This window comes from Oncorhynchus masou, chromosome 5 (genome assembly GCF_036934945.1).
Source record: "Oncorhynchus masou masou isolate Uvic2021 chromosome 5, UVic_Omas_1.1, whole genome shotgun sequence".
Lineage (NCBI taxonomy): Eukaryota > Metazoa > Chordata > Actinopteri > Salmoniformes > Salmonidae > Oncorhynchus > Oncorhynchus masou.
This window is the reverse complement of record NC_088216.1, coordinates 25,810,028-25,831,532: the sequence shown is the minus strand read 5'-3', so window position 1 is coordinate 25,831,532 and position 21,505 is coordinate 25,810,028. Positions and strand designations below refer to the sequence as shown.

The 21,505-nt window shown below is 43.2% G+C and overlaps 2 protein-coding genes across 3 annotated transcripts; one reads left to right on the top strand and one right to left on the bottom strand.

Moving 5' to 3' along the window:
- The first annotated feature begins 6,855 nt into the window (after positions 1-6,855).
- On the top strand, positions 6,856-9,387 carry LOC135526445 (rho-related GTP-binding protein RhoU-like). 2 transcript variants are annotated; one of them, XM_064954824.1, is made up of 4 exons: positions 6,856-7,108; positions 7,408-7,466; positions 7,601-7,630; positions 8,247-9,387. In XM_064954824.1, the coding sequence occupies exons 1-4, from the start codon at positions 6,856-6,858 to the stop codon at positions 8,742-8,744; spliced, it is 840 nt and encodes a 279-aa protein (XP_064810896.1). In that variant the 3' UTR covers positions 8,745-9,387. The 2 variants fall into 2 exon arrangements, with proteins under 2 accessions (XP_064810896.1, XP_064810905.1); XM_064954833.1 differs by lacking the exons at positions 6,856-7,108; positions 7,601-7,630 and having other exon boundaries at positions 7,410-7,466.
- A 9,505-nt stretch (positions 9,388-18,892) lies between these two features.
- LOC135526437 (centriole, cilia and spindle-associated protein-like) lies at positions 18,893-21,233 on the bottom strand. Its single transcript, XM_064954811.1, has 3 exons — positions 20,870-21,233; positions 19,569-19,930; positions 18,893-19,126 (listed from the first exon to the last, which is right to left on the bottom strand). The coding sequence occupies exons 1-3, from the start codon at positions 21,231-21,233 to the stop codon at positions 18,947-18,949; spliced, it is 906 nt and encodes a 301-aa protein (XP_064810883.1). The 3' UTR covers positions 18,893-18,946.
- Positions 21,234-21,505: the final 272 nt, after the last annotated feature.

Genomic DNA, 21,505 nt, shown 5'->3' with positions numbered 1-21,505 from the left:
GTTGTTGTTGTACCTGTTTTCTATCCCTATTGAAAACACAACCAGCCTATAGACAGAACGAATACATCGGTGTTGTTTGTGATGTTTGTGATGTGACAGCTGTGCTGTGATTACGCAAATCATTCACATTTATTTCACAGTAGAACGGGCGTTGTTTTTGCATTAAAGCCTCTGAATAACTTTTATAGTAGAGTTCATTCAGTTTGGGTTCGTCTTTTCTTCTCGGTGGCAATGACCCAGAAACAGCATGATGCGTCTATCCCTTGCCCATCATTTTTCCATATGGAACACTTTGGGCAAATAAACTGCGCAGTAGTTATACATGAGAAACTGCTTTCTCCATTGCACAAAACCCACCCCTATAGGCACCCATAAGAACTTCCCTCCGCATACATATTTGTATTCGTGTGCTGCCAACCCACTCAGACTTGAGTTTGGCAAAATGCCCCCTTCTCTACTTTCCTACCTTCATTCCTTTCCAAAAATGATGGCTACGGGGGTGACTGTTTAACTAAAGTGCTACTGTAGGGGGCTGTTGTAGTTTAACTTCTGCCCACCAGTAGCTGCTGCTAACAAAAAGGGTGACTCGAGGTCTGACTATTCATCCATTCTCTGTGCTTCAATTTTCATTGATTCTGAATGCACGGGTAGCCCTTGGGGATTCTCCGTGAAGGGCCACGACACGCCTTCAGACGCGGCCAGACCCTTACAAGCCATCTGCCACTACCCAAACGTCGTTTTTTCCTCTTCCCTCTCCCTCCTCCCATCTTCCCTCAAGCGCACGGGTCTATATGCCACTGTCCATTGGCTGGCTCTGTCTACATTGAACTGGAAGCATGTTAAAGAACCTGTAACGGTATGGCTATGCTGGGCCATATGGCGAGGGGAAGCCAGAAGTTTTCGTCCCTGAAGAGTAGACACCACATGGTAGCTCATGGGAACGTAAACACGGCGCGCATCACACGATATCGATCATATGAAGTGGTGTGGAGAAGATGATTAGCTTGAATGGGGGGTTGGTAACTGTTACCAAGTGATCAATCGACATACTATTGATTCTTTCTGAGCATTCAGACTGTTGGCACGATTCACCTACTTATTGGTTCGACCAAAATCGTTTATTTTTTTCCCAAACTCTCATCCAGGCTATAGCTTCTGTCTCATGAAATATAAACGTTGTGTGGTCATTTTTCGGCACAAAGAAGATTGGCGACTGAAGGGCAACTTTATATGTGTCTTATCGGGGCTGATATAGGCCTAATACCAGCAACTCATCTTCTCTGGTCGGGGTTCTCTCCATTTCCATAATTTCTGACCCGCCTGTTTACCTGCTGAAATCCTTGGACTCTGCAGGAGCAGCGCGGCCTTTGTGTCCAGATCAGATTACTATGGCCAGCTGCTTGAAGGGGGCACAGGCCAATCCATGGGTGCCCCCTAGTCGTGCTGCTGTCACATTTGCATATGTTGTGGCTGAGGACGTGCTGGGCTCTCTTTGGGGAAGAGTACCGCGATAATTACGCGGTGGCCCCTGAATACGTGCCCGCGCGTGTGTGTGGCGCGAGTGGGATGTGTGGGACAGAGGAGGGAGGGGGAGAGGGACAGAGGAGGGAGGGGGGAGGAGGAGAATGCGTCGAAGTTTTTCAAGGAGCAGTGGCCTGTCGCGTGCCAATGTTTATAAAAACACATCTGCCACGTTCCCCACGGGTAACACCCATGCGTTGGCGCATCAGAGCATATGCGGTCCCTATGCATAAATCGATAACTCAACATCTGATAATTTGTATGGCACATTTCCACACACAACAAATACTCATGGTGATATGTGATATAATCAGTGCATAATCAAATGCAGATATAGTGAGGTGAAGTACATAGAGTAGAAAGAGGTTTTTGATACCCCCCAACTCTTTAGTGTTGATAACTCCAACCATGACATAGAAATAGGGGCTGATTAATTATTGTATCATTCTAGTTTAGTTCTAATAGGAACTACCCCAGGCATGATCTTTATTTCTTATGAAAAACGATGTGGAAAGTATGGCCGTAGTTTTGTAAAGACGATCATTTGTAGTACCTCCGAGATTTTTTCAGTCTTTCTCATTTTTGAACCGGTGCAATCTGGATGAAATTGTCTGCCACAATCTATGAATAGAGAGACCTTGTGAATGGGAAAGTGACACCTCTCTCTCTCTCTTTTCTCTCTCTCTCTCTCTCTCTCTCTCTCTCTCTCTCTCTCTCTCTCTCTCTCTCTATTTCTCCCGTCACTCTCTATCTCTCTCCACGACATCTGCCTAGCCATGAACAGATGTAGGCACCTGCGTTGTCGGCCCACATATGCACACATGTCCCTTTCAACCTCTCTGGGACTCGGACCAATCACAATGGGATAGACCAAGGGTGTGGTAACCAAATACACCCTATCCCCCCAGGACACACGCTCTGTTAGAGGCATTGTCACAAGCAATATCATGTGGCCAGGCAATGCAATCTGTTCTAAGACTGTTCATTTGAGAGATGGGGTTTGTAGCTGTGTAATAAAGGGGCTATATAAAGTCTCTTGTTGTTGTTGGAAGTTGAAGTAGTAACACCAAGGCGTTTGATTTTCTCATGCTTTAGAGACTTGACTCGAAAAGCATAGAGAAGCAATGGAGCTGCATTCAGCCTAGTTTATCACGCTGATCTGCTAAGTGGCCGTTTGGGTAATTCTGGAGTGGCCAAGCCAGGGGCAGCAGCAGGCAGGTGTTAGTTGTGGTTCAGTAGAGGAGGCTGATGGGAACAACAAGGAACAGGGCGGGAGCAGGTTAAAGACAGAGGAGGGTTTTGTTCTATGAGGATGAGTGGGAAAAGTGGCCTGAAAGCCCACTGGCAGCCCTAGATAATAGCGATAATAGCCCTGTCCCTATCCCTCAGCTGCTACTGGACAGAGGATCCAAACACACCTGTTGTCTTGTCTTCCCCATTGTGTGTGGATAGCTAGCTAGCGTTAGCACTACACCTCAGGAATTCTCCAGCCCCTTCCCTGCTGCACCACGACCATTACCCTCTGTCCCAAGAGGGAAGAGGGGAGCTTGGGTGGAAGGTGGAGGGGGTGAGGGTAAGCTAGGCTACAAGGTGCGGAAACCAGCAGGGGGGGCTATAGAAGGGTGTATGGTGAGGGGGGCCGGTTTAGAAGCAGTGTCCTCTTCATAAGGGGTTCCCTCCAGGGTCTGTCCAGAGACCCCTGTCCTAAATCACTGCCCCTAGGGGGAAGGCCCTCCTTTGTGACGAGATGGGCCTGCAAGCTGGGATGCCAGCTGCCACCTCTGTAGCGTCACAGTCTCCACTATGACAATGCTTCTCTCTCTGGTCACACTGGCCAGGCCAGCAGAGCCCATTAATAAAGGACTTGTAGGGACTCCTAGAAGGGCTGCAGGGCCACAACATGTTTTTTTGGCTAAACGTTAATGATGACAAACTACCATGTGGGATATGGTGTATGACATAATAACCTCTAGTGATATCGATTCTCTCTCTGTGGTGAATAAAATGGAGTGTCTGTAAAGACAGACGAGTCATGATTTGGGTGTTATTACATAAATAATCATTAAAACAATGCTATAAAGTGGTTTCTGGAAGCTGTACTGAATAATAGGGCTGTATTGACTGTTGTCTTATTTCTTTCATGGAATTGAATGGAGTTAAATGATAAAGGAAAACATTTAAGTTTGTAAAGTAACCATTACAACACATGAGAAAAGCACAGAACATTTACTTACAGTCAAAACTATATTTTGGAAAGATGGTGTGTATCCCAAAAAGCATCCTCTGATTTGAAACTTTGAGACTAACAGCTGGTGAAGAAACACTGAAAACAAAAGTAATAAAGTGTATTGCATCCACTAAATTATAAAATGACATTGAGTGTACCATAAGTTTTCCTCACTGCAATATTAGAGGTTATATAGCCTAAAAGTGAATGTAATATAAAGTACAGCAGATCTCCAATCATGCTCATATAAGCATTTAGGCATTTGTGTATGATATTCCCATCCATAGCTCAGGGAGTTTGTCCCCCCATTGTATGGAGCTCTAATGGTGATTCTAATGATGCCTTGTCCATCTTTAATAAAAACCAGCACGCCCCTCATTAAAGACCCAGGGATGGTTCTCATGGCCCTCTCCCCCATCCCTGGAGCTGGGTGGACAGCAGGCGCGGGAGTTGAGACAACACTGTGGCACACGCCTGTTGACCGAGCCACAAAGCAAAAGCGTGTGACACTCACCGCCCCAACCCTCTCCCCAACCCCTGACATGGCTCCATTGTCCCCCAGGGTCCCCCAGCACAGGCACAGACAACCAACCCCCCACCTTACCCTCTATCTTAAACCCATACCCCCTCTTCCTTTAGAATCAATTTTACCAATCAGCTGATCCCTAGCTTTCACACCAGCAGGAATTTTAAGACACACCCTCCACCCATTTTAGTAGCCCACCCCACCAGACCCCACCCTACCCGTCCGACCCTGGGAACATCAGCTGCTAAGGTGGAAATCCATCATTGTGTGTAAGGTTCCCCCTCTGCACATTGCACAGTCATTACCATACACCATACAGGGGAGGAGGAGGGGTGGGGCTTTAATTCACTGATTCGCATGCAGACAGTATTTCTTGGGAGGGTGGGGCCGGGGCTAGGATAGCTGGCTGAGGATGGAGATGGGGCAGGTTGGTTTGATGGGGATGGAGATGGTGCTGGTGGGGGGGTACAGAGGGTTTTACGGCTGCCGGGGTCAGGCCTGTCCTGGGAAAGTTGGATTTTCCATTTAAATCAGCACATGTTGTGGCCTTCTGGTGGCTGCGTGAACGCCTCACGCTGACAGATGGCCGCGGCCCATAACTATAGAGTCCGAGCACCCGGTCCCCGAGGGATACAGAGAGAGATGGAGTGAAAAGGAGAGAGGGAGAGAATGCGTTGCTCAGCTGATCCCATCAAAAAGAGAGTGAGAGGGTAGAGCACAAGGGAGGGATAAAGATAGGGAAGGAAGGCAGGAAGGAGGGAGGGAGGGTGTGGGGGGAAGAGCCCCTTAATCCCAATCGCTAAAATTGAGTAAATATATTTGCCAGCTCTGCAAACCTTAAAAGGGCGCCTGGCGATCCCTAAAGATTCTGATTAGGTGTCTAGTCTATCAGCTTGTGGGTCTTTGGGAAGATTGTTTGTCCAAGGGTGGAATAGGGGCTTTGTATGATGATGGTGTTCACAGAGGATATGTTTATAGTACCATCTAGTAGAAGTGGGGTGCTGGCTGGTCGTCAGTCCTCATTGTGTGATGCTACCTTTTGTCTTTTCACCATGACTCTTCGTTAATCCTATTAATGAAACGAAGTCATCGCCTGGTTAAAGATCCCACGTCTCTGATTTGCATATTTTAGGAATCTTCTTTGAATAAAAAGTTTAAATATCACTGGCACTGGTAGACAATGAAGCCCTGAGATGCCCGTCACCATATACATATATTGTCACACCCTGACCATAGTTTGCTTTGTATGTTTCTATGTTTTGTTTGGTCAGGGTGTGTTCTGAGTGGGCATTCTATGTTGTGTGTCTAGTTTGTCTGTTTCTGTGTTTGGCCTGATATGGTTCTCAATCAGAGGCAGGTGTTCATCATTATCTCTGATTGGGAACCATATTTAGGTAGCCCGTTTGGTGTTGGGTTTTGTGGGTGATTGTTTCCTGTGTTAGTGCCATACAGGACTGGTTTTCACATTTATTGTTGTGGAGTTTGTACATGTATAGTATTTCCTTATTAAGAAAACCATGAACTTCAACCACGCTGCGTATTGGTCCGCCTCTCCTTCGACACAAGAAAACCGTAACATATATTGTGGAAATGAATAACAAGGGCTTCCTCTCCAACTATAATATAATAGATTGAGAATGGATGTTCTATCTATTATAGTTCTTATGTTACAGGATTTTGTAAAGCAGTATATCATTCCCTGTACTCCCACTTGGTCTCTCTCCTCACTGTTTCACTGTTGCTCTGTGCATACTCTCACTCCCACCCACTTCTGCTGTGGCTCTACATGCAGTTTTCTGTTAATTAAGAAATATGTTCAACTTTGAATAGCATATAAATAGTCTAGTGATAGAAATCCAATGTTTCTATCAATTCTACAGCTAATACTCCAGTCATGATTTCACATCCCTGCCATTCTGCTAGGCCTAAGGTCTACCAAGAGGCATTATGTTGTAGTACGCCTGTGTCAGGGTTAAAACTGATGTGGGAATCCTCATTTACTCCATGTAAGGATAATGCAACTTTGTTAGACTGGGTTACAAATTCTTCTTATGTTGTTGCTAAAATTGAACGAAAGAATAAATCCAATTAATATTCAGTGTACCCTATCCTTAAAAAATAGATGACCAATGTAGGTTTGTTTTAGATATTCACCATATTTTCTTGTGTAAATGACAAAGTGGATCACATTATTTACTACAGGGGATCAGAGTTTCAAAGGATCTTAGTTTGTTTCACTTTGAAAGCCCTGGGACACGCACCGCACCTCATGTGGCGCGCAGTAATCCTCTTACAACCATTAACACACCAGATGCAGATGATGCCAATCAATAGACCATGCGGCGTGGAGAAATTTAACGGCAGTCTTGAGTTTACAGTATGCTGCACGAGTTCAGTTGTAGTTTACCTGGATTATTATTTCTCTAAATTTCTATGATTTACGGACAGTCAGGTGCGTGCTGGTTCTATCAACTTTGGGAAGGGAACCAACATATGGGATATCAAGGTGCAGAGACCCAGACGGCTCTGGCATTATTCAAGCGTTATTCCTCGTGGATTAGGCCAGTTACTCGACTGCAAAATGCTTCCTCAAGATATAAGAGTGCAGAAACCCCGTCGGATCTCGGATTCGGCTCCACCGGTACCACCACGGCGTGGCAAGAACAGAGACTTTCCTCTTTCAACGCGTGGGCGGTCGGGCTGCGTACTTGAGCGCAAGGTGAACTGCGTCCTCGTCGGAGATGGAGCGGTGGGGAAGACAAGTCTTATCGTCAGCTACACCACAAATGGTTATCCGACAGAATACATTCCAACAGCTTTCGACAACTTTGCAGGTCATTAATGAGAGAAATCAGAAAAATCACGTTGTTATTGTTAATTTGACCGCTTTTGTCACAGGTTTTACTCATGAATTGATTCATCCACATGTTGCATTTTATATTTTTTTCTTGTTTTTGTTTGTTGCTTTTGTGTGTTCTTTTAGATCTCTCTGAATCAATAATAGGTTACTATTTGATATACTTTGATTGTGCAAAGTAAACGTCACCGATGCATAGTGCTATGACAGGTAGGCATTGAACAACATTCTAAATGCTGTCACCATCAATAACAAATCTGTGTACCATCTTCTCAGCTATGGTTGTGGTGGATGGAAAACCTGTGAGACTGCAACTTTGTGATATGGCTGGCCAGGTGAGTCAAAGTTATTTTTGAATCCAACACTAAATGAGTGTTAGTAACCTATAGACACATTAACAAGGATATTCTATTGTAGTGGTAGAGCTAACACATTATTCTTTCTTCACATGCTCTGCTCAAAATGAGAGAAATGGGGGATGGAGGATGACACTATTAATGTAAGCCGTTCTCTATCAGTGGTCAGTAGTTTGTTTAGGTTCCACAGCTTCACTTATCCCAACATAGGTTGCCTCCACATTCTACCCGTGTCTTGGTATCCCCCTGTAGGGATTCCCCTGCACACACTCCCCTCTCTGATCCTGTGTCAGTAGTTATCACCCCCTGGCAGAATATCTCTCATAGTCGTTGCCTCCCCTCCCCCTTGATCCTCAGACTTATATCGCCCCCTGTAGGAGGTTCCTGCCCATGCCCCCAGAATCGATACCTTCTTTTGTCCCCTCTGGCTATCTGTGCTTTATCGCCCCCTTTTGGATGACTCTCACAGACCTTTCTCTTCCTTACTCATGCCCAATTCCAAATCAACTCTTCCCCTACTCCTTAATAGGCACCTTTTGTAGATCTGAAAGGATTGGATAGGTGTAATAATCAACATGCCCTGAACTCAGAGAGGGAAAACTGAAGTATTAGTGGACCATATTGCTAACCATACAGTTTTTTCAGAATCAGATCTACATGGTATGCTGTAAGGTCAGGGCTAAGAATCAATTTGGGATTGGGTATCTCTGACCCTTCCACTTCCTCAACTTGAGACTTTTCCCTTCCTGTCTCCTATAGGACGAGCTGGACCGGATCCGCCCTCTATGCTACCACAATGCCGATGTCTTCCTGCTCTGCTACAGTGTGGTGCGCCCCTCCTCCTTCCGCAACGCCACTGACCGCTGGGCGCCTGAGATTCGCCATCACTGCCCCGGGGCACCCATGGTCCTGGTGGGGACCCAGCTTGACCTGAGAGAAGACGTCCAGGTGCTGGTCCAGCTGGCCAGGAATCAGGAGCGGCCTGTGAGCACAGAGGAGGCCCAGCAGCTGGCGAAGGATATCGGGGCCGTGTCCTTCGTAGAGTGCTCGGGTCTGACCCAGAAGAATCTGAAGGAGGTGTTTGACCAGGCCATCTTGGCCAGCATCCAGCCAGTGGAGAAAGTTCAGCAGCTCCAGCAGAGGCAGAGCCTGAGGAAGAAGACCCCGGATAAGATCAAGAGTCTCTCTGAGACTTGGTGGAAGAAGCTGAGCTGTGTTGTTGTGGCAGGAGAGTGTGTGGGAGGAGAGTTTGATTGAACCCCCAAGCAGCTGTTTAGGATTTGACATTTTTCTAAGCTTGTGTTTAGTCTTTAGTTTTTTTTCACTCCATATATAATATCACTCAGGAAAACAGACCTGGATCAATAATATGTTAGAAAATGTAAATGTATTATCCAAAGACTCATGGAATTATTTCATATCTAAATAGGAGAAGCACTAGAAAGAATGATCATTGCTGGCAAGATAATGAATGAAATGCAGAGTTTCAGCGTTTGTGATACTTTATGTTAACTACGGGTAGGACAAGATTTTGTGTTCCAAGGCCATAATGAGGGCACAACAAGTCTGAATTGATTTGAATTAGCAAATCCAGTAGCTGGGGAGACTACTAATGAAATGACTGACTTCGCAATGATCTCTGTGTCATTCTGTGTAACCCCCAAGTGTCAAAGGTCACCATTGGAGAATGTTGTGGAGGATTACGAGAAACCAGCCAATAGCAACTGTAACGCCGAACCATAAACTTACTTTGTGTCCGCCATTTTGACAAAGCCTCTCAATGTTATTTATTAACCTATATCATGTATAGTGGGGCAAAAAAGTATTTAGTCAGCCACCAATTGTGCAAGTTCTCCCACTTAAAAAGATGAGAGGCCTGTAATTTTCATCATAGGTACACTTCAACTATGACAGACAAAATGAGAAAAAAATCCAGAAAATCACATTGTAGGATTTTTCATTAATTTATTTGCAAGTTATGGTGCAAAATAAGTATTTGGTCACCTACAAACAACAAGATTTCTGGCTCTCACAGACCTGTAACTTCTTCTGTAAGAGGCTCCTCTGTCCTCCACTCGTTACCTGTATTAATGGCACCTGTTTGAACTTGTTATCAGTGTAAAAGACACCTGTCCACAACCTCAAACAGTCACACTCCAAACTCCACTATGGCCAAGACCAAAGAGCTGTCAAAGGACACCAGAAACAAAATTGTAGACCTGCACCAGGCTGGGAAGACTGAATCTGCAATAGGTAAGCAGCTTGGTTTGAAGAAATCAACTGTGGGAGCAATTATTAGGAAATGGAAGACATACAAGACCACTGATAATCTCCCTTGATCTGGGGCTCCACGCAAGATCTCACCCCGTGGGGTCAAAATGATCACAAGAACGGTGAGCAAAAATCCCAGAACCACACGGGGGGACCAAGTGAATGACCTGCAGAGAGCTGGGACCAAAGTAACAAAGCCTACCATCAGTAACACACTACACCGCCAGGGACTCAAATCCTGCAGTGCCAGACGTGTCCCCCTGCTTAAACCAGTACATGTCCAGGCCCATCTGAAGTTTGCTAGAGAGCATTTGGATGATCCAGAAGAGGATTGGGAGAATGTCAAATGGTCAGATGAAACCAAAATATAACTTTTTGGTAAAAACTCAACTCGTTGTGTTTGGAGGACAAAGAATGCTGAGTTGCATCCAAAGAACACCATACCTACTGTGAAACATCATGCTTTGGGGCTGTTTTTCTGCAAAGGGACCAGGACGACTGATACATGTAAAGGAAAGAATGAATGGGACCATGTATCGTGAGATTGAGTGAAAACCTCCTTCCATCAGCAAGGGCTTTGAAGATTAAACGTAGCTGGGTCTTTCAGCCTGACAATGATCCCAAACACACCGCCCGGGCAAAGAAAGAATGGCTTCGTAAGAAGCATTTCAAGGTCCCGGGTGGCCTCGCCAGTCTCCGGATCTTAACCCCATAGAAAAACTTTGGAGGGAGTTGAAAGTCCGTGTTGCCCAGCAACAGCCCCAAAACATCACTGCTCTAGAGGAGATCTGCATGGAGGAATGGGCCAAAATACCAGCAACAGTGTGTGAAAACCTTGTGAAGACTTACAGAAAACGTTTGACCTCTGTCATTGCCAACAAAGTGTATATAACAAAGTATTGAGATAAACTTTTGTTATTGACCAAATACTTATTTTCCACCATAATTTGCAAATAAATTCACAAAAAATCCTACAATGTGATTTTCTGGATTTTTTTCCTCATTATGTCTGTCATAGTCGAAGTGTACCTATGATGAAAATTACAGGCCTCTCATCTTTTTAAGTGGGAGAACTTGCACAATTGGTGGCTGACTAAATACTTTTTTGCCCCACTGTACAATGATCGCTCTTTCAAGTTCAAGTAGTTCCTGTATCAGTTGTTGACATTGCTGGACATCCCAACCAAACACAGCTAAAGGATACTGTAGTTTCCCAGTCAGATTGACTCTAATCTGACTCTAATCTGCAGATCATTTGGTATGGCTTTCCTCCCTGATCCCTGGTCAGGTCTGTCATGGTGATGAATCGTATTGGTTCTCCGGTGGAGGCCGTACGCAGCTTTCTAATAGAACGAGACAGGACCACCTGGATTGGATTAGTTGGTCATATGGTGGCTGACCCAGTCCCCTGAGTGCCATCATACCTTCACCCTGCTCTGATGTCAACCAAGACCGTCTGCCTAGGAAGACTAAGCAAGACTCAGACCCTGTCCCCCTGCTGCTGCTTTACCATAAAGAGAACAGAGATCACTGGGGAACGGGGTTTATATCACTAGAGATGCATTCCAAAGATGCAAGATAAGTTATTTGTTATTGTTAATTGGCAAATACTATCTGCAAGTGGAGATATTTCTGAAGCACGCTAAAATAATTTAAAGGATTTCAAATAAAGTATGATAATGATAGAAAACATGAAAGCTTTTACTGATTATTGATATAAAGTTAATGATAAGAACACTGATTGTGACCGGCCCTCGTGATTGCTATCTTGCTTTTTTGTTATAAATTAAATGCTTATTTCTATTGTTTTACATAGTTAATGCCTCCAATAGTACACTTGATGTTTTATTATTGTACTGTCCCTATTGACTTACAGGGGGAGGAGAGGACAGGTGCATGAACTCACTTAATCCTGTCACCAAGATTTGAACAGCTTGAGAAAGTTGACATGCTGGTGTGGTTAACTTGAGGCATTTGGCAGGGACAGCTGGCAGCTTCAAATTCCTCTTCACTCATTCATTATTTGTCTGTTCCAACGTGTACTCTGTTCCAAATATATCAAATATTCTTTGTTTTCAAAGTTATAAGAAAATTGTATATGTCCATAATGTAAAACCTGTTCAATTTTGAGGGAGTTTGTGGAGAGAATCCTGCCATCTTCTGTTGTCGTGACCGACATTCGCTGCCACTAGATGTCCCTAAAGCATTACAAATGCTGAGCTGCAGTTCATGCCCCACAAGCTGCCTAAAGTCAGCGCATCTCTATCACCTCACATATCTTATTAGTGGCAGAGATCTCTTTATTCTGTTTACAGGTCTGAGTTTAGAGAATACATTACACAGTGTCTCAGATCTTCATACTATCTGAATTTCAAGACATCATTCAGTTGCCTAATCTGTATAATATAGATATTTACTGCACTGTACTGTAGGTCGACACACCTATTCCTCAACTATGTAGCACAACGACATAGTGGCTCCAAACAGCAGACTTTATAGTATTCTAGATGTACTATTGAGTGCCTATGCCTAGAAGCAACAGGTGGTTTTTAGAGGACCTGGCTGCTCTGGCACAGGGGGATATTTCCATCCCCCCTCTTAGCTGTGCTCGTCAACTTGGCATATTATCTCTGACTAGCATTAAAGACCTAAGTCAAAGACCACAGCTCTGGCTCTGTTCTGACCTCCTGTGGCTCAGCGGCTCCACTCAAAGCAACCACTGCATTTATGGACAGACACAACTCACTGTTGTTGACGCAGCAATTCTCTCTCTTTACCCAGCTTTACCCAGCTTTGACCATTCAAGCTATTTCATACTGCTGCACCACTCCCACTCCCCCATGCACACCCCTTTTCCCAAGACACGTTTTTCAAACACTGTCAATTAGGGAGGGGCCCTTCTCTGCTGGCAAAGGAATACGTGGGGGGGGGGGCTATATTTAACGCCCAAATCCCCCTCCCGTTCCGTCCCAGGCGGCTGGTGCTGTTCCTGAAGGCACCTATTTTGGCCCTATTGCTTTTTGAAATGCCAGGTGGCTTTAAATAGAGCTGGAAGATGTCTGGAGGGTGGAATTCTCAAGTAGAATGTGCTTGGCTTTGATTGAAGGACTCACTGTATGCGGCAGGGTAGCCTAGTGGTTAGAGTGTTGGACTAGTAACTGGAAGGTTGAGAGTTCAAACCCCCGAGCTGACAAGGTACAAATCTGTCGTTCTGCCCCTGAGCAGGCAGTTAACCCATTGTTCCCAGGCTGTCGTTGAAAATAAGAATGTGTTCTTAACTGACTTGCCTGGTTAAATAAAGGTAAAAATAAAATATGCAGTTGCTTGTCACTATTACTGTGTTAACGGGGATTGACTTTGGACACTCCCACGCACATACAGGAAAAGATAGCCACACTCATAAAGATTTAAGAAAGAAATGTCTCTTTTAAACAATCAGAAGAGAACCATCACACTCTCCCAAAACCTGCAAATTCAATTTGTTTGTCTCTTTTAAACACCCATGTGCGAGCACACACATACACACCCTGTCGCTCTCCATCAGCTGCCGGAGGTGGGTATGTGACAGGTTGGTATTTATAGCCAGTGCTAAACCCTTTGTCAGGAGATCTGCATACTAAGAGGCCCTTTGTCTGAACCTAATGATGTATTATGTACCGGAATTCACTCATCATACATAACATCTGAAATGTCCTGTCTAGTCTGTCATTGTGTCAGGCTGATGACTTAATACAACAGCCTTGTAAGCGCTGTGGTGGTCACTTCACTGGGATCATACAGTACTCCGTATCTTACACTGGGACACATTGGTCATAGAGGACGATAACGTCAGAAGTATTCTAGAGGGAGAATATGATCTGGTATGTGATTCTAACGTTTCACTGAACCTTTCCATTACCATAGAGTGCAGATGACCTTACTGAACAAGAAGTCATTTAACTAAAAGAGAAAAGTGACATAAAGGAGTGTCTCCGAATATCACAATACCTCACTAACAAATCAATATGGTAGCACATTTGAGTACTTGTTTTGACTAAAACAAGTAGTTATATATTTCTCACATTGATGGAGGTTGGTGGGACTATCCATAGATTATCCATAGCAGCAGGATACTATCCATAGATTATCCATAGCAGCAGGATACTATCCATATATTATCCACAGTAGCAGGATACTATCCATAGATTATCCATAGCAGCAGGATACTATCCATAGATTATCCATAGCAGCAGGATACTATCCATAGATTATCCATAGCAGCAGGATACTATCCATATATTATCCACAGTAGCAGGATACTATCCATAGATTATCCATAGCAGCAGGATACTATCCATAGATTATCCATAGCAGCAGGATACTATCCATAGATTATCCACAGTAGCAGGATACTATCCATAGATTATCCATAGTAGCAGGATACTATCCATAGATTATCCATAGCAGCAGGATACTATCCATAGATTATCCACAGTAGCAGGATACTATCCATAGATTATCCATAGCAGCAGGATACTATCCATAGATTATCCATAGCAGCAGGATACTATCCATAGATTATCCATAGCAGGCTAGGATACTATCCATAGATTATCCATAGTAGCAGGATACTATCCATATATTATCCACAGTAGCAGGATACTATCCATAGATTATCCATAGTAGCAGGATACTATCCATAGATTATCCATAGCAGCAGGATACTATCCATAGGTTATCCATAGCAGCAGGATACTATCCATAGATTATCCATAGCAGCAGGATACTATCCATAGATTATCCACAGTAGCAGGATACTATCCATAGATTATCCATAGCAGCAGGATACTATCCATAGATTATCCATAGCAGCAGGATACTATCCATATATTATCCACAGTAGCAGGATACTATCCATAGAGTATCCATAGTAGCAGGATACTATCCATAGATTATCCATAGCAGCAGGATACTATCCATATATTATCCACAGTAGCAGGATACTATCCATAGAGTATCCATAGTAGCAGGATACTATCCATAGGTTATCCATAGCAGCAGGATACTATCCATAGATTATCCATAGTAGCAGGATACTATCCATAGATTATCCATAGCAGCAGGATACTATCCATATATTATCCACAGTAGCAGGATACTATCCATAGATTATCCATAGTAGCAGGATACTATCCATAGATTATCCATAGCAGCAGGATACTATCCATAGGTTATCCATAGCAGCAGGATACTATCCATAGATTATCCATAGCAGCAGGATACTATCCATAGATTATCCACAGTAGCAGGATACTATCCATAGATTATCCATAGCAGCAGGATACTATCCATAGATTATCCATAGCAGCAAGATACTATCCATAGATTATCCATAGCAGCAGGATACTATCCATAGATTATCCATAGCAGCAGGATACTATCCATATATTATCCACAGTAGCAGGATACTATCCATAGATTATCCATAGCAGCAGGATACTATCCATAGATTATCCACAGTAGCAGGATACTATCCATAGGTTATCCACAGTAGCAGGATACTATCCATAGGTTATCCATAGCAGCAGGATACTATCCATAGGTTATCCATAGCAGCAGGATACTATCCATAGATTATCCATAGCAGCAGGATACTATCCATAGATTATCCACAGTAGCAGGATACTATCCATAGGTTATCCATAGCAGCAGGATACTATCCATAGGTTATCCATAGCAGCAGGATACTATCCATAGATTATCCATAGCAGCAGGATACTATCCATAGATTATCCACAGTAGCAGGATACTATCCATAGATTATCCATAGCAGCAGGATACTATCCATAGATTATCCATAGCAGCAGGATACTATCCATAGATTATCCACAGTAGCAGGATACTATCCATAGGTTATCCATAGCAGCAGGATACTATCCATAGATTACTGTACTCTACTCTTAACCCTGGTGCCAATGCAGGACAGTGACATCAGACAGACCTCAGAGCAGCAGTGTAGAAAGGGCTTTCGGTTTAAATATCCTAAGTTCGGAGTGAAATCTAATTAAAACCAATCATGTATAATATCACTGGTATTAATTGATCAAATGGTGTCCTTATGGGTCATAGGGGTCATGCAAAAACAGAGTGTTGTTGTTTATTAAAATGCCCATATTAACATAAACAAAAGCATACAACTCAACTATGCAAATATGATTTTAATTCACAGTAATGTTTCAAAGTGGATGAAAATATATATCATTGTGCATGTTTTCAATTACAAATACAGTGAAAAAAAATGTAAACATCTGTTGAAGTAAAACACAAACATGGTTATATGTACTATGGTATGATACACATATCACTTTTGGTCAAATAATATCTTATGCAAATCAAATCCACACATAAAAATAACTCAAATCTTTGTTCAGAGAGCGCAAACAATTAATGTCCTATATAAAACAATCATTTTAGTTTTGAATCAGTGTGTTCCAAACCCCTGAAACAGTACATCACATTTAATCACATTGTAGTTACAGTAAGTCTATAGACAAATCATTAGTGTCTTATTCCTTCCTGAGAGATGGTTCTTGGAATGAACGTTTTCATAAAGGAATGTTGTAGAGGACAATGAATACACAAACACTAGTCAAACCTGTCTGTGATATAAGCAGCCACTTCAGTTTTCATGACATGGTCATAACCTGACATTAAATCCTATAACTTCTTATAAATAATGCAATGTTCAAGTAAAGAATGACTCGGTTGTTTTGCCAATCCATGATGACATAGGAGGGAAGTGTCACATGATCAGCAATGGATCTTTGACCACTCTGAATAAAGATGACCATAACATAATGCCAGTCCAATCTTCTTAAAACAGTGAGCTCTCTCTGCCCATACAACCACAACCAATCACACACACTAAAGACTCCCCTCTGGCAGACACAAGGGAAGTCTCATCAGATTGCATAGGCATTAGTCAATTAAAGCCACACCCATTTCCCCACTCCAAAAAACTGCTGGGGTCCTACAATGTTCCCCATGAGACGGTCTGGAAACGTCATTCCAACATTCTCTCAAGGAACCATTCCTAAGCTAAGATAGAGGTTAAAGTGAACGATTTGGTGAAAGTGAAATGTAAAAGTATACATTATGAGTAAAAACATTCTGATTGAATAGCACTATGAATAAGCATTGTAAAAAATAGGAAAAGAATGTAAACTGAGCATTATTCACAACCCACAACAACCAAGATTTCAAATACAACACTTCATTTCTGTCAAAATAGCCCTCAATTTAAATTACAGATACCGAACGTGGTACTGACATCACCATTCAGTATGAATAACCATCAAATAAGTCAACCTACGAAACCCTGTCAAAGACAATGGTGATGGTGAGTGACACACTCTAAAAAGCGTATTTGGTAATGTAGCACATAAGGGCATTTCTTTACCACGTTACATTGCAATTTCATTCTGTCCACTACAATACTGAGGCGGTGAGTGTTTGTGATTTCAAAATATAAGACAACCCCAAATTAGAGGGCGAAGCTACCAAGATGTGGCCTCGTACGAACCATCCTGATCTCGCAAGCTCACATTCTGTATCCTTGTTAGCGAAACAGAATGTGAGCTCGCGAGATCAGGATGGTTCGTACGAGGCTAGCCAAGATGTAAAGAAGAGAAAACAGACAGGTGTGAGCACAATAACTATGTCATACAATGTCTAACAGTATCTTTCTCCAACTTTACAACAATTTCCATGGTACTGTTGATAAGAGCTTTAATGTAAATATTAATAAAAACAATCCTCTGGAATGCATTCTAGATTTAGATTGAAATTTGCAACATAATACAATAAAGCTAATGCAGGATATTAGCCCGCTAGCAGTTTCTTTCTCTGCAGCTCTATGCCACAACCCCTTGGCTATGGCTTTTAGTTGTTTGAAAATACTGTAATATCTAAAACAATAATTGCTTGGTCCTTTCATCTAACTCATGGGTTTTCAACCTTGCTCCCTAGTGGTGCAGTGGTCTGAGGCACTGCATCTCAGTGCAAGAGGCGTCACTACAGTCCCTGGTTCAAATCCAGGCTATATCACATCCGGCACAATTTGCACAGCGTCGTCCGGGTTTGGCGGGGTAGGCCGTCATTGTAAATAAGAATTTGTTCTTAACTGACTTGCCTAGTTAAATAAAACATTTATCACCAGGAACCCCCGCTGGTTGTAAACTGGCGACCACCATCATACGCTTGCTTTTTCCTCCGCATGTCTTGTCTTGTCTTATCATCAGGTGAATGGCAAGGAGAATTAATCAACATTTTTAAATTAATAGATTTGGTAGATCGTTTTTCATTATTTTGACCTCCCCCATTATAATTGGAAGGGGAAGTGTAAACTCTGACATAACCTATTAGCTAGAAAGGTAACTCCAAATTTTTGGGGGATGAATGTGTTCACAAAAATGAATGTGCAAGACAAGACAGTTTACCAGCGGGTGCTTTGTCAAAGCATACAGTATGTCAGATACTCCAGTGAGTGTAATTAGCGCCAATGAGTGTAATTAGTTCCAATGAGTGTAACTAGCTCTAATGAGTGTAACTTGCTCAATATTAGGAATTGAGAAATAAAGTTTCAAATAAAAACATTCTCCTATTTTCTACTGTAGCTTTTAGTATATATATTATTGCGGACCCCATGCAGTACTCCCGGTTGAATACCCCTGATCTAACTTTTGGATTTTATGCAGCTGCCTTTGTGATATAGCCTGAAATGACATAAGCAACACAGAATGTAAAAAATGCCACCAAACTAAAGTGAAGTGTAAAGACCATCATCATGCTTGGAATGTCTAATAATACAGTACAAATCATACCCTGTGGTCAGCAGCATAAACATGTACAAACCAGTCCAATTTCTAGAAGCATAACTACATATCTTGCAATATTCTACTATGATTGTGTCATCCCTTGTGGAAGAAAAGTGGCATATCGCCAACTCAGCGATCAACTTAACAAATCAACCATACATTATGATTAGGGACCTGAGTTCTTCCTAGTCAGGTTACGTGGCCTCAGGGCCCTAATTGGTGTCTAAACCAATCCAATAATTTTGTTCTGTTAACCAATCCTCAATAAAGAAACATGGTGTTAAAAATAGAATGGTCGACAGGTGGTGGTGGAATACCCATGATCATTGTGCTCTACCTCAACCGGGCAGAGAAGCAGCGCATGTACTCGGTCATCCAACGGTCATCCACCACGGCCAACTCCGACCGCCGTATCTTCTCCAGGTCGGCGGACCGTGCCCTCCTGCGGTCCACATTCCAACAGCGTTTATCCGACTCCCGTCTGGTCTGGACGCATGCGTCGGATGTGCGACTCTGTGGAGAGCGAGAGGTGCCCGGGAGGTTAGGGCAATGAGATAGGATAGGTGCTCTGCGCTCACTTCCGAAATACATACCACTCTTCTATTATAGATAGTTTCTGGGGGGAGTGTTGGATGATGATACGTTTCTCTGGTATTCCATGAAGATGTGCCAAAAGACTCAAAATGCCCTCCTATCTATTATCCCTGAAATAACTCAATCTTATTTGCAGAATAGATGTTTGACGCACAGTAAGCATGCATTACATAAGCAACACAGCTTTCATCCAGTATTCCTATAACGTTAGCCTGTTTTGATCATTATAGTCTTAGTCTGGCCTAAGAAACCAACTGCAAGTCTGGTACTGAAATAACATCAAATGGAATGAATATCAAACATTTTCCTAACCTCACATATGCCCAGCCTCTCTCACACACACAGTCACACACACTCTTACCTCATTTGTAGACCTCCTAGCAGATGACGCGTGTTTCTCTGCCCAGTCGAGCCGGGACGAAGGTTGTCTGTTCTCCTTCTCTGTGGTGATGGCTGGGGGCTGGCTCTTTGCTTTGGAGGGCTTCCTGACAGGCACAGGCTTGATGTCGTCACAGGAACAGTCCCTTTGACATGGTTCTGAGCGAGGGACACGATGGCGGTGGCGACGCTTAGGCTCAGTCTTCACCGGCTCCTCGTCTGATGATGCCTTGTCTGCTGGTCCCTCATCTGTTGACGTTTCAGCCACTGGACCATGTTGTACTACTGACCCGTTAACTGTCCCCTCATCTGGTTCGTTTACGCCCCCGTTCTCTATTACAGACTCTTTGAATGAGCAGAAAGTGATGTAGTTTTATTATACACTATACTGAGAAAAAAAGAAGAAACCCGCACACTGCTCTTGATAGTATCACTGCTTAGTATCACTGCTCTTTAATAAGCTTAACGTATTGGCCTCACGGCCTTCGTCGGAGCTTTTATCAAAAGCGCTGACAAAATTCAAAAGGCACTCGCACATCTGAGCTATCTTTTTTGCAGGTGCATGGTAACAGTTGAATAAAATGAGAAAGAGAAGAAACCCATACACTGTTCTTGATAGTATCACTGCTCTTTTGTCAAAAGCTCTGACGAAGGCCGTGAGGCCAATACGTAAAGCTTAATAAAGAGCACTGATACTATCAAGAACAGTGTGCGGGTTTCTTCTTTTTTCTCATTTTATTTAACTGCTACCTGCAAAAAAGATATCTCAGATGTGCGATTGCCTTTTGAATTTTGAATTATGCACGGTACCAAACATTAGGAACACCTTCCTAATATTGAGTTGCGCCCCTTTTGCCCTCAGAACAAGCCTCAAATCATTGGGGCATGGACTTTACAAGGTGTCGAAAGTGTTCACAGGGATGCTGGCTCGTTCAAAGGCACTTAAATCTTTTGTCTTGCCCTTTCACCCTCTGAATGGCAAACACACAATCCATGGCTCAACTGTCTCAAAACTAAAAATCCTTCTTTAACCTGTCTTCATCTACACTGATTGAAGTGGATTGAACAAGTGACATCAATAAGGGATCCTACTGTAGCTTCCACCTCATCTGGTCAGTATGTCATGGAAAGACCAGTTGTTCCTAATGTTCTGAACACTCAGTGTATAGACCTAACAAATTAAGACTGTTTAACTTTATGTTTGTAGCTCAAAAGCATAGTCTTATTACAATAGGATCAACATGCAGGTGTATAAAAGTATTTGCAATAGTAGAAGATAGATACCTGTGGGTGGTAGTGCATCCAAGAGGGTAAACTCCTTGGCCTCCAATTCTGGTTCCCCATTCACAGAAGGAGGCTTCGGTTTCGGGCTCTCCCTTGATTCTGACTTCACTGGTGGTGTCTGAAGTTTGATGTCTACAGGTGCGACTTTATTCCTCACCTTGGGGGTCGACCGCCCACTGGCGCTGGAGTCTGACCCGGTTGAGGTATCCCACCCCTCCCAGAACCACAGAGGTTTGTGAGCGTGCTCCATCACCCGCCTAGTCAACCTGTACTTCACTGAGTCCTCGTAGCACTTGGAAAACGTCTCCCATTTCGGCTCTTTGAATTTCTTCATGTACTCCGTACGGATTTTCTTAGTCACCATGATTCCTATTATTGCTTAGGTCCAATTTTGATTAGCTCACAAACTATGGAGGAGAGGAGAAAAGAGAAGTGTTATTACATACAATGCAACAGTAACTAGGCCCACGTTTCTATATTTGGTGTGGAATGTGTCATTGCAGGGTGCTGGTGACAGTCCCGCCAGAGATCTAAAGCCTGTAGCAACCCAGAGCAATCCAATGCACCTGGGCCTTCTAGAATTACCTGTCGGCATTTCCCTCCCTCTAACACAGTAGCCCATGCCGTCTGATGGCT

Excerpts from the sequence above, each read along its gene's own strand:
- LOC135526445 (XM_064954824.1), top strand. The coding sequence starts at position 6,856 with ATGCTTCCTCAAGATATAAGAGTGCAGAAACCCCGTCGGATCTCGGAT. Across the intron at positions 7,109-7,407 it reads AGCTTTCGACAACTTTGCAG|CTATGGTTGTGGTGGATGGA; the intron begins GTCATTAATGAG and ends CCATCTTCTCAG. Across the intron at positions 7,467-7,600 it reads TTTGTGATATGGCTGGCCAG|AAATGGGGGATGGAGGATGA; the intron begins GTGAGTCAAAGT and ends TCAAAATGAGAG.
- LOC135526437 (XM_064954811.1), bottom strand. The coding sequence starts at position 21,233 with ATGGTGACTAAGAAAATCCGTACGGAGTACATGAAGAAATTCAAAGAG. Across the intron at positions 19,931-20,869 it reads GGATGCACTACCACCCACAG|AGTCTGTAATAGAGAACGGG; the intron begins GTATCTATCTTC and ends GCTCATTCAAAG. Across the intron at positions 19,127-19,568 it reads CTAGGAGGTCTACAAATGAG|AGTCGCACATCCGACGCATG; the intron begins GTAAGAGTGTGT and ends CGCTCTCCACAG.